This window comes from Suricata suricatta, chromosome 3, assembly GCF_006229205.1.
Source record: "Suricata suricatta isolate VVHF042 chromosome 3, meerkat_22Aug2017_6uvM2_HiC, whole genome shotgun sequence".
Classification (NCBI taxonomy): Eukaryota; Metazoa; Chordata; class Mammalia; order Carnivora; family Herpestidae; genus Suricata; species Suricata suricatta.
Window position 1 is genome coordinate 148861022 of NC_043702.1, and position 15563 is coordinate 148876584.

The following is a 15563-nucleotide window of genomic DNA, read 5'->3' on the forward strand; positions in this document are numbered from 1 at the left end:
GGAGCTTAAGGGGCCCCTCTGGTAGCCAGGTTTCAGGGACTTCCCTGGCTTTCCAGAGGTGTTGGAACTGATACTTAGTACTTTTGTTTAACACCTAGAAAACATTTATTTGGCACCTATTGTATGCCAAGCACTATGCTGTGTGCTGGGTCATTTGAAGGCAATTTATGGCCATGGAGCAGCTTTAAGGTACACACAGTAGAAACTCTGTTAACAACCCCCCTTCCCCCCCATTTTGTTACATTGCTATTGGATTAGAAGAAAGCAGAGCCCTGTCTACATGCTTTCAAACAGCTGTCTGAACTGGATTCCAACCCATCCACCACTACCACTGTTAACTGGACGGGTAGTCCCAAGAGAAGCTGCTTTAGCAAAAGGAACAGTCTGAATGATTTTCCCTGGCTATTTTCTAGGACTTTGTCCTGGGGCCCAAGGAGGCTGCCTGAGATAAATGGCATCTCAAAATAATGAGATGATGAATTGCACAATGATTATTAGAGGCCAAGAATGCACGAGACCCCAGCACAGTGGGAGATGCCCTCAGTGGAAGATAGGGGAGTATAGGGGAAGCGGGTGTGAAGAGAAATCTCGTTTAGTGGTATCTGGGCGTGTGCCGATGAGCATGTCACGATGTCAGAACCGATGTCAGAACCGTGGAGTATATGGGGTCTGGCAGTTGGGTGATAAGGAGGGATTGGGGGGGGGGGGCAGGGCAGGCAACCAGACTCCTGGATCTCTTCTCTGAGTTGACTGTTGGAATCTAAGAGTTGTCAGGGATTTCAGTGGGTCTTTCAGAGCCTATGAGGATAGCAGGATGCCAGCGGCGGAGAGGAGGAGTCAAGTTTGAAGTCTCAATAGGGCCAGGGAGCTGGGGACCAAGGGGGCTTTAGGATATGAGACACTAGCGGAGACCTTTTTATGTCAGGGGTACTCTCTCCCTGGGCTTTAGGCCCTTGAATGGGTTGCTGTAGGAGCAAGGTGTGGCTTCTAACTGGTATGGGGTTGCATGTGGCACGTGTGCCCTGGAGAGGAGCTGGTAAGGAGCAGGGAGGGCCACAAGAGTAAAAGCTGCCTCAGAGTCTAGGTCCCGGGTATGGAATCGGGAGACATGGAGGGGAGGCCACAGGGAGAGGTGGTGTGTATTGCAGCCACATGAAGTCACCATCTGCCCCCCTCTGGCCTGCTAGCTCACTGACCTATAATTAGCTCTGGAGGGCATACGGTGCTGGCTCACAGGAACACGGCACTTTGGATGGCTAGTGGGGTAAAAAGTACTCTGATGGACCATGGTGCTTGGCAAAATCCGAGAGGAGCAGCTTCTAGGGGACCCTCAGTCTTTGCTGTGCGGGGAGGGGCCTGTGGGAACTGAGAATTCCACACGGGCGGCCGGTGGGGGGACATAGCAGTGGGAGAAGGAGCTCTGAGCTTGGATGGTGTGAAACTCCAGGGCTGGGCGGGGCTTGAGGACTGCCCTCTTCTCCTTGGCGATGGCTCTCCAATCACACAGGAAACATTGCTGCCCAGTGCATCACTCTGGTCTCAGAGAGCCTTGGGTGCTACAGACCCCTCTCCCCTCAGGTGTCTTCTGTTCCACCAGGTGAAGCCAGCTCCAACACAGAACAGCTTCTTGCCTGTTGGGTTGAGAGGCCTTGGCTGGGGCTGCTTCATTCTGAGAGAGCTGGAGGAGAAGCTGTCACTGTTGATTCATTGGTCATGCTCCAAGAGGTGCTCAGTGCTGGCCCCAACGCCGTGGGATAGTAATGAACCCTATATATAGTGTATTTTTTTTCTTATGCTACACACCTATGATAGTTTAATTTATAAGTCAGGCACAGTAAGAGATCAGCAACAATAATTGATAATAAAATAGAACAATTGTAACAATATGCTGTAATAAAAGTTATATGAATATGGTCTCTCTCCCTACATATCTAACTGTACTCCCTTCGCTCTTGTGATGCTGTGAAATGACAGAATGGCCACAAGAGGAGATGAAGTGAGATGAATGACGTAGGCACTGTGACGCAGCAATAGGCTCCTCTTGTTAAAAAAAATTTTTTTTTTTACATTTATTTATTTTTGAGAGAGAGAGACAGAGCACAAGTGGAGAAGGGGTGTAGAGAGAGGGAGACGCACAATTCGAAGCAGGCTCCAGGCTCTGAGCTGTCAGCACAGAGCGCGATATGGGCTCGAACCCACAAACTGTGAGATCATGACCTGAGCCGAAGTCGGGCGCTTAACTGACTGAGCCACCCAGGCGCCCTAGGCTACTCTTGACCTTCTGATGATACATCTACTTCCATCTGTGGCTGACCGCACTGAACTGAGATCCCAGAAAATGAGACGAGGGGATAAGGGAGGCCACTCTGTCTGTGTTCTCTCAAGTAGATGGTGCATTTCTTGAGGGCTGACAGCATATCTCACATGCCTTTTGTATCCATAACAACTCTTAGACTCCAGTATTGGATTCATGGAAATCAGCTCAATATGCAGTTATTGGATTGAATTAGACAGGTCTGTCTTCTGATTCCCTGGGTTCAAAGAAACAGGGCCGCCTTGCAACTAGAAATATTTAACGTAGAGAAGCTTCTGGGGACATTCCCCCCCCACAGTGGTTTTACGTCTCAGTGGGAGACTTAGATTCTATAGGCAGTAGGTAAAGTGAAAATCCCTAAATCTCCCATAAAGCATGGTATATGGGTTTAGGTTTCTAATGCTGAACAATAGCGTTAATGTACATCAACATATAAGTTATATTAATAGTACTACTTGTATATGAATTATATAATATGTCCAGTGATTTTTAAAAGAGTATTTATGTACAATATAATTTTGTAGTTAAGAGTCAGGTGAAATAGCTGGTTTGCTTTAGCGGCTTTCATCACATATTTTCCTCCGCCAATACAGTTGAGTTCTTGTAAGTAAAATATGTGTCTGATGTGACTTCGTGGCCACTCTTCAGATAGATAACTGTCATTTCAGCGGGGAGATAGGTTTCCATTCAGTTTAAGCAAAAGTTTCCTAGGACAACGAGGGCTTCCTCATTTCGTAATGAGCTCCTGTTCCTGAAGGATTATCAAATAAAGACCGAGCTGTCAGGGGTGTGTAGAAGGAACTCCCACCTTGTGTGTGCAGTTCTAGGAAGGGCCAGGGTACGGTGGGCAGTGGATGGCAAGGTCCGTGGTATCTGCTACAGAGGAGGACTCTCCTTTGGCCTGGACGAGGATGCTGTGAGTGGAGGGCTTGGGGGCTGGGGGCCAGGCCAGGACCTTGGCCTGGACTCTTACGAGGAGTGACATTCAGGGCGATCCAGGAGGTGCCCACTGCCATCTCTAATGCACATGGAGCCCTGGGCCTACGGGCCCTGCAGGGCAGGATAGAAGGGTGGGCTGGGCCCAGTTCCTTGACCTTGGTTCATGCTAGGCTAACTAAGGAGGACCCAAAACATGTTTGGCTCTTGTTCAGGGCAGAGCGCCTGGAACAAATGGAGTCTTCATTCTTTCATTATCATCCCCATTCTTCCCTCTTCTCCCTCTCACACAGGTTCAAGGCCATGCATGCACTTCATGCACTTATAGTCTTTCATGACCAGTGATATATGCTTTCATGGTCACATGCACACGCACATGCATAGGCTCTCATGGTGCCCACGTGTTCTTATGAGCACCCGTGACTTCTGGACTCCCAGATGTCTGTGCTTATATAACCACACACACACACTCACTCTCCTGACTGTACATACACAACACATTGTGACAATCATAGTCCTATATGTCATGAGCCCTTGACGTATGACCACACACAATCCATCTCACCGTTATACACACCTACACACTGTCTCACGTGCATGCTCTCCGGCTCCTGTTCTCACGACCATACTCTTACACATGCGTGCTCTTGCATGGTCATACATCCTCATGGCTGTTATACAGTATCGCATGGATACACGTGTCCCCATACACATTCTCTGTCTCATAACCCCTCCCACCCTTTTGTGACCATGTACACACACACTTCGTGATGCAGTTCTGGGTCCTCTGGGCCTTTCGTGCCCTGATGCCGACAGCACTCTTATGTTCCTGATTCCCCCTGGGGAGTTCTGTTTTCTGCTGTGTGACAGCCCCTTAACCTGATGGGCTCTATTCATGCACAGGCTTTGGAGCATTTTTTTTTCAACACCAAAAGAACCATATTTGTTCTACAGGGACCCCTCGTTCTGAAAGGTTTTTTTTTTTTTATGTTTTATTTATTTTTTGAGAGAGAGAGAGAGAGAGTGAGAGAGAGAGAGAGAGAAACAGTGTGAGCAGGGGAGGGTCAGAGAGAGAGGGAGACAGAATCTGAAGACGGGCTCCAGGCTCTGAGCTGTCAGCACAGAGCCCGACGCAGGGCTTGAACCCACGGACTGTGAGATCATGACCTGAGCCGAAGCTGGACACTTAACTGACTGAGCCACACAGGTGCCCCGGACTTTTATTCTCCAAATATGCCACACTCATTACTTTGTTTCTTCTTTTGCAAACATTATTTAAGGACATATATGAGTGTCAATCACTGGCTCTGATTAGCAGCACTTGGCTGGGGTCACTGAGCTTAATGATAAAAGTTCAGCCAAAGCCACGCATGTGCTGTGTGCAGCTTTACATCTTGGTTTGTGCAAGTTGTGATCTCTGTGAGACGTGTAGAATGTGGGAGAGCGGTGCGGGTCCCAGTGTCACCTGGGTGGCCTTCTCAGGTTTATTGCTCTGTGGCATTGACATGTTGACCTCTGAGGGATCATGTGTTTATTTTGGCAGGGATCTCCTGTAAACAGTACTTAAACTAGGGGTTTTCTAACCTCTTTTTAGACTTCGAACCCTCTTATACAGATGGAGCCTTAATCAGGTGGTCAGTAACATTGACAGATTTGGAGCTGACGAGATTAAATTAAGGAAAGGGAGTTCAGGGGCACCTGAGTGGCTCAGTAAGACCTCTGACTCTTGATTTCAGCTCAGGTCATGATCTCAGGGTTCGTGAGATCGAGCCCTATTTTGGGCTTTGCGCTAATGGCGAGGAGCCTGCTTGAAATTCTTTCCCTGCCTCTACCCCTTCCCTGCTTGTGCTTTTTTTCTCTCTCAAAATAAATAAATACACTTAAAAAAAAAGAAAAGAAAAGGGAAGTCAGAGCCCTTTGCATTATGCCTCACCTTTGTGCCCCTTTTTCCTCCTTGGCCTCCCCTAACGGTACTCTTTCATAGTCTGCAAATCCTGTCTTCATTTAAAGAGGCAGTTATGATGGCTATACTTTTGGGTATAGGAGAGGAAGTATTTAGAAGAAGAGACTCGGGGCGCCTGGATAGCTCAGTCGTTAAGCATCTGGCTTTGGCTCAGGTTGTGATTTCATGGTCCGTGGGTTCGAGCCCCACATTGGGCTCTGACAGCTCAGAGCCTGGAGCCTGTCTTGGGATTCTGTGTCTCCCTCTCTCTCTGCCTCTTCTCTACTCTCACTCTGTCTCTTTCTCTGTAAATAACAAATAAAAATTAAAAAAAAAATTTTTTTTAAATAGAAGGGGCGCTTGGGTGGCTCAGTCAGCTAAGCGTCTGGCTTCAGCTCAGGTCATGATCTCACAGTTCGTGGGTTCGAGCCCCACGTGGGGCTCTGTGCTGACAGCTGGCTCAGAGCCTGGAGCCTGCTTCAGATTCTGTGCCTCCCCCTCTCTCTGACCCTCCCCTGCTTGCACTATCTCTGTCTCTCAAAAATAAATAAAAAACATTAAAAAAAAAAGGAAAAAAATAGAAGTCTTTCTTTCCCCACTAGCCTTTGACATTAGTCTTCCTGGGGTGGTGATTGTGAGGGTGACCATGCAGCCAGGTATGTCCAGGGTAGCCCTGGTTCACACCTGTGTCCTGATGTGATTGTTAGCAGTGCTTCCATTCATTCTCAGGCAGGTCCTGGTTTGGAGCGCCTGGGTGGCTCAGTTGGTTAAGCATCCAACTGCTACTCAGGTCATGATCTTGCGGTTCATGGATTCGAGCCCTGCATCAGGCTCTGTGCCGACAGCTCAGAGCCTGGAGCCTGCTTCAGATTCTGTCCCCTTCCCTCACTCATTCTCTGTCTCTCTCTCTCAAAAATAAATAAACATTAATAAAAATAACTAAAAAAAGAAAGAAGGTCCTGGTTTTGACGGCAAGTTATACATTCACCCAAGCGATAAGCCATGTCTTGGGAAGAAGTGGCCCATACCTAACTCCTGGGGAGCAGCTGGGGAGATGGGCTTCACAGATACAGGCCTCGGGAGCCTGCCAGGGAGAGACATCTCTCCCTGGGTCGATCTGAATGCGCCCGGTGTTAGGAAGGAGAGTGCCTGGGTCTGGCGAGTGGTGCTGACTGGCACGTGGGTAGCATTTTATATTCCTTGTACCAGTTTCTCTCCTCTCCTTCGACCCTCATGACAGCCTATAAGATCACTAGAGCGTGGTGTGTCCTGGTCTTCATTTTCCAGATTTGCGAACTGGAAGCCCAGAGAGATCAAGTCTCACTGCTGGTCTCTTCGGGGGCCCAGAGAACTGGATGCTTTTGAAGGAACTTGTGGCCAGCGGTGAGAGGCTGGCAGAGCTTTTCCAAGAGGTTTTCTCTGGGACTGGCTTCCTGTGGCTAATATGGAGTTTTAGTTTTCTTACTGTGCCTAGAGTGAGCCTGCCTTGAGGTGCTTTCGGGGCCTAGGGTGCTAAGAGTTGTGATCCTCATATCGGCTGTCTGAGGTGGGCACTGCTGGCATCCCCATTTCACAGATGAGGAACTGAGGCTCAGAGAGATGAAGTGTCTTTCCAGAGTCACATGCGTGGTCAGCGGAGGAGCCAGCAGGCAGGCCCATCAGCCTGCTCCAGAATCTGCCTTGCAAGGGAGGAGGGGAGCCTGTCTTGCTCTCAAGAAGCTTTAATTTTCACTTGATCTTAGCCAAAAGGCCGAGAAGCGATGGGAAGCTTTAATTTTCAGAGGGCAAGAGGAATGAACCTGTTCCCAGGCCTTGAGCCAGTTTTTACTATTTTGGAATTCCTCTTCTTTGAACTTGGTCAGGGATGGTCTTCCCCGGGAATGACTCTGCCACACGTATCTGTTCAGGTCCATATATGTGAGGCTTCTGGCTGGAGCCAAAGACAAGTAGGAAGTGACACGTCTTCAGATGTGATGACGTGTCACAGAGACAGGTATAGAGAAAGGGCCGTGCCGGATTCGTAAAAGGGCCAGTCTTACCTGTAGGAGAATCAGAAAAGGCTCCATGGGGGAAATAGTGTTTGAGGTGGGCTTAGACAGGTGGTCAGAAGTTCCTTAGACTGACATGGGAGGGGACACTGAGGCAGGCTGGGCGAGATGCTAGAAGCTTGTGAGCGATGGGTGGGTCTGGGAGCACGACACCAGGGTAGGGGAGTAGCAGGGGAGAAGGCTCACTAGGCTCTTGGAGGAGAGGAAGAGGCAAGAGGGCAAGGCTTTTTGGGGTGGTGGGCTGAACGGGGAGAGGGAGGAGGGAGGAGGAGAAGCTTCTGGGTTAGGGGGAAGGAGAGGTGGGCAACTGGACTTCATTCTGGTGAGAAGAGAGGACCTGAAAACCCCGCAGGCTGAGGGGAGCGAGGCTGTTTCTGTAGTTCTCGCAGGAGTGTGGTGTGGCGTGTGGAGCTCGGGGGACTGTCCACAACTCAGTGTGGGGTCCTTAGGGCGTCTGGGGTCGGGGGAGGGACTCAGGTGGGTGGCAGATGAGCCCTTGGAAATGGGTCACTTCAAATGGGCAAGTGACCATGGTGCCTGCTGTGCAGGGGCCTTCCCCAGGGGGGTGGGGTGGGGGAAGCCGAGGCGAGATGTCCCCAGGCTGCCTTGTCCCTGGACGAGGGCGAGAAATGGCAGAGGAGTCATGGCCTCTCTTCCCCTTTCTCAACTGCCTTCCCCTCCTTGGAGTCAGACAGACTGGGATTGAATCCTAGTTCTTCCTCTTACCAGGGATGTAGACTTCGTTACATGACTCTGAGACCCAGTTCTCACTTCTCTGAAGTGGGAAGAATTGGGTCTTCCTTGTGAGGAATTGTGAGGATTGAAGGAAGTTAATCTATGTCAACCGACAGCCCAGTGCCTGGCACACGGCAGGTATTATGTATGTCAGAGCTGCTATCATAATCGGGATTATTTTCCTAGATGACCACTTCTCTCCCTTTCCTCCAGCAGAGTGGGAGCATGGGAAGGAAGGGCTCATGGCCCTCTTCTTTTGCCTCCTTGCTCTGAGGGGCTTCACCCGGAGGCCCCCTCTCTTGGCCAAGCTCATGGCCCACTCACACTTGAGTGGCTCCAGCCAGCTTTGCCCTAGCCCTTTGGCCTCCACAGGGCTGCCAGCTTTGCCCTCAACGAGCTCCCCACCATGGTGGGGCCTGCCATCTGGTAGGGCAGTGGAGAGCCAGCCCTTGTGTGTGTGTGTGTGTGTGTGTGTGTGTGTGTGTGTGTGTGTCCGGCCTGAGCATCAGACCCAAGTCAAGGGCACAGCCCTCCTGTTTGTTAGGAAGAGATGGGGGTGACCCTTGGAAAGCCAGAGAGGCCTCAGATTTGCCTCTTTGTGTTTGTAAGTCCAGACACCTGGCATGGGTCTGACCCCTCCACACACACTCACACACTCACCCTCACACTCACGCCTGCTCTCTCTGGAGCCCTCTTCCTCTGTTTCACAGCCTGTCCATACTCCTCACCGGCAAAGCCCCTCAAAAGCTCACTTTGGGGGCTGGTAGCTGTCGCCTCCGAATCGGGACCTGTGAGTGTTACTTAGAGATTGTGCAGGAGTTGAAGAGGCTTCTGTTAGGCTGAGATGATAATTGCGCTATTTAAAGCCGGCCCTGGAGCCAGAAGGAGCCAGGTGTCCCGACGCGGCGGCCCCAGAGCTCCCGGCTGTTCACCGTGCCGCATGAGGGGGGCGCGGGAGGGGGGCCTGGACAGCCATCTCGGGGCATCTGCTGGGCGTCGCCCTCTGGGCTTATCCTCAACCTGCTCCACATGATGCCATTTCACTAGCGGAAGTGGCGTGGTTACCTGGCACCTGGTTGGCAGGGAGGCTGGGAAAGGGCTGGCGGCAGCCGGCTTCTCAGTTGCCAGAATGCCCAGGAGGATTTGGGGAGGCCAAGTTGGACCAAATAGCCCGCACAGTGGGCAGCCTGAGGTCTGTTCTTCCTTCCTGAGAACTTCCCGGCCCCTTTCCTGTAAGGAGCTAGAACAAGCCCTCCCACAGGCCTGCCTTTGCCCACCACTAAGGTAATTCACACGCCCCTGCAGTCATGGGGTGCTCTCTGCTTTTCCGAACTCTGTGCTGTCTGTGATCTCATCCCTCGAAGGTGGGCAAAGCAGGGGCATGCGGTCCACCTTCCAGCAGAGCTCTCGGTAGGTGGCGACAAGCCCAAGGTTATCCAGCTGGTCTGTGGCAGAACTGCACCATGGGTGTCTAGAGACCCAGCTCTGGGCTCCTTCCTCTCTTACGACACTGCGGGATGCCTGGGGATCTGCTCTGAGGCTGTTCCTGGGACCCCGAGCTCCAGAGCATGCTACACTCTTCAAAGGACAGATTCTGCTCCAGGGAGCCCCTTCCCCGGCCAGGCCTTCACTTCACTCTCATTTCTTCTTGCAATGGGTTGGGGGAGGGGGGCGATGAGGGCCCTGCAGCTGGTGAGTTTGGAGAGGGTGTGGCCTTTCAGCCTCACAGATTGGAGCCCTCCGGGTGAGGGTCCTGGGCACAGTGGCAGGGAGCATTGGACGGGTCGCTGTTATTAGCATTAGTGAGTTGGCAGTTCTGGCAAGACTGCTACAGTCCACTCCCATCTGCTCTGCGGGGCAGGGGTGTTGGGGTCAGGAGGGTGCAGACCAGGGTGCTGCTCTGTACCTCTGTAGCTTCTAGGCAACCCAGCCCTCCACAGTGGCTATTCAGCTTGGGGAAAGGGTCCCCTGGATGAGTGTCTGTGTCCAGTTTGTGTCTGGGAGCATGTGTGCGGCCACACGTGTATGTCCTAGGTCCCCACGGTTCCGTGTCTGCCTCTGTGCATGTGTGTGTGCACACGTGTGTGTATGCTTGGACGTGCCCACATGCCTGCCTGAACTCCTGGGCCCTCTGGGAAGGGCTGTGGAGGTGAGCCCAGGAGTTCTCAAACTGGTGCTCCAGCTTGTGTCTGATCCAGGCCCACATCCCTCGCCAGCCTCCCTCTTGCTGTGCCCATTTCTGCCTAGATCATGAGCACTTTGTGGGGGGCTGACGGGGAATGATAGGTGGGTTCATAGAAGAGGCTCATTCCTTCTCTGATTTCCCTGCTGGGTTCGGCCCTGCCATGGGCTGGGGGCTCCCCAGCGTCCAACTTCTTTCCTCACATTGGATCCTGATTCCTCCTGTCTTTTCCCTGATCCTTCCAGTCTGCCTGTTGCCCAGTCTGCCACCTGGGGCGGGGGGTGGACAGGACGCAGTCTCTGTGTCTCCCAGATGGTAAGAGGAGGGGAAGGAAGGGAAGCACCATTTATAGGGCATCTCCTGTGTGTCCGCTAACGTGCCGGCTGCCCCACATCCTGTTTCTCATGTAGCAGGAGCTCTGAAGACAGTATCTTCTGAAACTGATTAAAGTAGTGGCCTTCTGGCAGTGGGCAGGGAGGTTGGAAGGCAATGGCAGGCCGAGAAATCCCCAACTGCACACTGCCTTCCTTGGCACACCTTCCTTTGTTCCGACCACTGGGCTTCCCTGTGCCGCACTCAAGGTGTTACTGAGGCCCAGCCGTGCCCGTGGTCCCCAGCAGGGAAACGAGAGTGCTGGCAGTGCCAGCGACGGGCAGTTACACAGAGGGAGAAGATTCCCGGCCACAAGCAGGGGCCTGCTCACCTCAGGAGAGTGACGCCCTTACCCCCACCTGACCGTGGGTGCCTTCACATGGTTCAGTTCCTGCTCCGTCACAGAAGTCGTAGGCCACGAATTCAGAATGGAAGCCTGCTCTCTGCCAGGTTTCAGGAGCAGGGGTGATGTGAGCTACAGCCTCTTTTTCAAATGAGGGGCATGGAGCAGGTCAGGGCTCTCTGCCACCCAGTGCCCAGCCCATGCCTTTCCAAGTAACCCTACTGTGTCAGTGCTCAGGGCAGGAGCCACCGTGCCCTTGTTTCCTGTGACCTGAACAGACCACCTGGTGTGGGCTGCCAGCTGCTTAGAGCCCTTTAACCCCTTCGGTGCTTACCTTGGCTTAAGTGCAGGGGAGAAGCTATGGTGGGGGCAGAGACCCTATGTACCCCTGTTCCCTTTCCCACCCCTGGGTCTCAGGAGGACTCTGGGCAGCCTGCTGGCTGCTCCCCTGCCACTGACTGAATCATTTCTATATTTGGCCAGTGAGCCACGTGGGTGGGGAACCACTCCACTGCGGCGACTGCCCTTCTGACAGCTGGGGGTGGGGAGAGCTGGAGACAGAGGCTACGACAGCGGGCATGTGCGCTCCTTGGGCGAACTAAGGAAGGTGCCATCTGAGTGAGTGAGTAAGCCTGGAGAAGGGGCATGCGCTGCCATCTCCCTCTCCTCCCCCACGTTCTGGTCCAGGTCCTCTTTCCTCTCCCCCACCCCCATCCCCTCCCCTGGATGCCCTTCTCTACTCAGCGGGTCCTCATGGCAGCCTCTCCTCCCACAGACCACTGCCCTCCAGGAACGATGGGCATTGCTCGACCCAGCTGGGACTCTGCCAGGCTCCAGCACTCAGCCTAAGGAAGGGCCCTCTTCCAGCCCTGCTCTTCCTGCCTGTCATGGCCACACTCAGCTGCTGCCCGCTCATCTGGGGATGTAGGGAACCCAGCCCCAGCCCTGAGAGGTTAAGCCAGGCCCTCTGGCTCCATTCCACAGGGGCACTCCGGGCACCAGGCCCCTTTCGGAGCAAGAGCAACTGATGGCACGGGAGAAGCCCTTGCCCACCTGTCCACTCACCTGGCACTGCCTGCTCTAAGACCCATGCACTGGGTCCCCCTGGAGGTGCCAACCCTGTGAACCCCTCCCCATCCCCCCAACGCTGAGAAGGCCTTGTCCCCCCCCACCATGTGTGAGGTGATGCCCACAATCAACGAGGGGGACCCCCTGGGGCCCCCCCATGGCGCCGATGCTGACGCCAACTTTGAGCAGCTGATGGTGAACATGCTGGATGAGCGGGAGAAGTTGCTGGAGTCCCTTCGGGAGAGTCAGGAGACCTTGGCAGCCACGCAGAGCCGGCTCCAAGATGCCCTGCATGAGCGGGACCAGCTCCAGCGCCACCTGAACTCTGCCCTCCCCCAGGTAAGGCCTGATTGTCGGCAGCTCCCCACATCTGCGCCCCCCCCCCCCTCCCGGCCCTGCTGAGCCTTTCAGAGCCTGGCACACTCTGGGCCCTCAGCTAATCTGCATCTGTTTTCATATCAACAAATGGAATTCACAGAGCATCTAACTTTCCTTCATCTCCCTACCTAAATCCTTTCCCTGTCACTCTCAAGCTCCTCAGCCTGGCATTGGCTTCACCTGGAGAAATGGATGGACTTTGATGCGGGAAGAAAACCCAGCCATAGCTGCCAACTGCAGTGAGCCCATATGGCCACCAGATGGCACCCTAGACTGGAAAGACACCTCCGCCTTGACTGCTCCTCACCAGTGCCCTATTCTTGGAGGTGGTGGGTGGGGAATCACAGAGGGTGGAAATGGAGAAACCTCAGAGATCATCTAGTTCTCTTATTGCACAGATGGAAAAAACAGAGGCATCACATAGAAATTCTAGCCAGAGCTGAATCTAGAAGCCAGGGATTTTGACACCCTGTCTTATGCCCCTCAACAGCACTAGTACTAGCAATGATGGTCACCATTTCTGTTTTTTCTGTACTAAGCACGGTGTGTGCAATTTCCTCAGCTAAATGCTCACAGCTATGAAGCTGGTACTATTACCACCCTCATCTTTATTTTACAAGCGATGAAGGTAAAGCTTGGGGAGATTAGTCAGTTGCTCAGACTGTGGGGTGCCGCTGGGATCGGGGAGGGAGCCCTGAGGAGTCACAAGGCTCCAGACTCAGCCCCAGGCTCTTTTCCCACGTGTGGGAGTAGAACCGGGGTGAACCCGGGTGGGTTGCAGAAATCTCCTGCTGGGGGCTCAGAAGTGGTGGGGGCAGAATCGTGTGATGCTTCCTCAAGTGGGATATGGAGCCCTGGTGAAGAGATGGAGTGAGAGGTCCTCCCTGACTGTGCTTGAGGCCCCGAACAAGCCCTAGAATTAAGGAGCCAGTCTCTGCCCCTGGGGCTCACAGGCTGGAAAGGAGATAGATAAAAATCCAAGTGACTGGAAGACCAGGCGGGGGAGGAGAAGAGGGGCCCCAAAGGTTGTTAAAATGGTTGTAAAAGTATCCGCCTCTGGTGGACTTGTGCTAAGTGCTTTCCATACGTTGGCACATTTGGTCCTTGTAGCAACAAATGAGGACGGCCTCTATGTGTACCTCACAGATAGAGATGGAGGTTCAAAGAGGCTGGGTAGCTTGTCCAGGGTCACACAGCTAATGGGGCAGAGCTGAGATCTGATTCCAGTCCCACACTGGGAAGCTAGGCAGGGACCATGTCTTTCTTGTGTATGTACCCAGGGACCAGCACAGGACCTGGTACATGGCAGGTGCTCACAGTATTTGTGGTTAAACAGTGGGCTCCTAAGCTGATTTTCTTAACCACCGTTCGAGAAAGTTTTCAGAGGAGGGAGAGAGTCTTCCCCTGGGGAGTCTGGAAGGTCCCAAGGATGTGTATCTGTTGAGATGGGCTTTGAAAGATACCTGTGATTTCATCAGGTGGTGACACAGGGTTGGGCTTTCTGAGGGGAGGCGCCCATTGAGCAGCGGTGTGGAATCAGGATGGTTCGCTGGTGATTGGATGTAGCAGGTGACCGGGCTGACCAGATCTTAGGGTGAACCATGAGAAAGAAACTTGAAAACCAGGATAAGAAGTTGATATTCAACATTGCAGACAATGCAGTGCTTTGGGAGATGATCCTGGCAGCAGTGTGTCAAATGGGCTGGAGTTGGGGAGGAGGCAGGTGTTCTGGGGTGGGGAGCCCAGGAAGGGAGAGGAGAGAGCTCTGGGGTGCTGTTAGGGTGCGGGCTGGGATAGTGCCAAACCCTGCCTCTGGGTACAAGTGTGTGTGTGTGTGTGTGTGTGTGTGTGTGCGCGCGCACCTGTATGTGAGTTTGTGTGTGTCCACTTAGGAGTGTGGCAGCATTGGCACCAGGCCTGGCTTTTCAGGGTGTGAGATGCTTGGCCCCCTTTGGCCATGGCCTTGACAGAAAGGCAGTAATCAAAGACAGGGTTAGAAGTCTGAGACTTCTCAGGCTCTGGCATCCCTGGGTCCCTGTCCCCTCCTCACAGCCCTTCTTATCCCCTGTTGCCTGACCTGAAGTGACTAGAGGGGATTGCTTTGGAGTTTTTCCATCCATCTTGAGTCCTTGGTGTGTGAAGGAGGCTTTAGCTTGGGACGGGGCTGCAGCACCGTTCAGTCACCCCCAGACCCTGGGCGTCCAGAGTGTGGGCCACCTCTCTGAAAACTTTTCTGGAATAAGGTGATGTCTACTTTAGTTTTTATTAGTACTTATTTATTTTGAGAGAGAGCGTGAGCAAGGGAGGGGCAGAGAGAGAGGGAGACAGAAAGAATCCCAAGTGGGCTCTGTGCTGTCAGAGTGGAGCCTGATGCAGGGCTTGAATGCATGAACCATAAGATCATGAACCTGAGCCAAAGCCAATAATCGGATGTTTCACCGGCTGAGCCACCCAGGCACCCTGATGTCTAATTTAATAAGAAATGATGGACCTGGAAATGTAAGGCCAGCTTCTCACCCCTGAGTGCTTGTCCTGACCCAGATGGGTGGGCTGAAAAGGTGTTTCAGGGTGTGTGGGCCTGACGGTGTGGGAACAGGACCCCTCGAAGGGCTACTTTGAGCATGGCTGCTCAGTAAGGCCAGAGCAAGTGCCCTGGCGTCAGGCACCAGGATGCAGCCCTGGACTAAGTGAGGGGGGATCCCTAGGATGTGTGCTAAAGCCAAATGGCTGACTGCGCAGGTCTGCAGGCTCTCTTGCTCCCACGTCCCAGGATCCTTATTTCACCAGCCACCTGCAGCTTGCAAAGCCCTGGGAAGTGGGTGGGAGGGAGCTCCCTGGGGCACTCCCTTCAAAGCCCCCTCTCTTCCTTGATTAATATCTATCAGTCTCCCTTGGGACCCTACCATAAGATGAGACTCTCCTCCATCTGTTTCTAAAGGATGATATCATTGGGTTGCTGGGGAAATAGAAATACAAAATAGGAAGGGCATAATGAGGTTATATTGTTGGCTAGAGGGGGAAGGGGGCAGCAGAGCAGATTTGGTGACCTTCTCACTCTTGTTTCCACTCCTGTCCCCTGGTATGCTAACACATGCTTGGAATGCGCGGAGGGCCCAGAGCTGTGGACCGCTCTGGGGTGCACATGCCGGCTGCAGTTACCAGCCCTGCGATATGGATGGATGGGGACTTTTCTGGGGGCAGGTGCTGGAAGTAAGGGATGGGTGAGAAGATCCCACGAGTGATGT

At 53.0% G+C, this 15563-nt stretch overlaps 1 protein-coding gene across 1 annotated transcript in view; it reads left to right on the forward strand.

The window, feature by feature from the left end:
- PPFIA4 (PTPRF interacting protein alpha 4) overlaps positions 1-15563 on the forward strand; it is a 45983-nt gene that overhangs the window by 1087 nt on the left and 29333 nt on the right. The window contains exon 2 of the mRNA XM_029933388.1: positions 11648-12279. Within this exon, the coding sequence (XP_029789248.1) occupies positions 12046-12279 (234 nt within the window). The 5' untranslated portion in view covers positions 11648-12045. The remainder of the gene's footprint in view (positions 1-11647; positions 12280-15563) is intronic.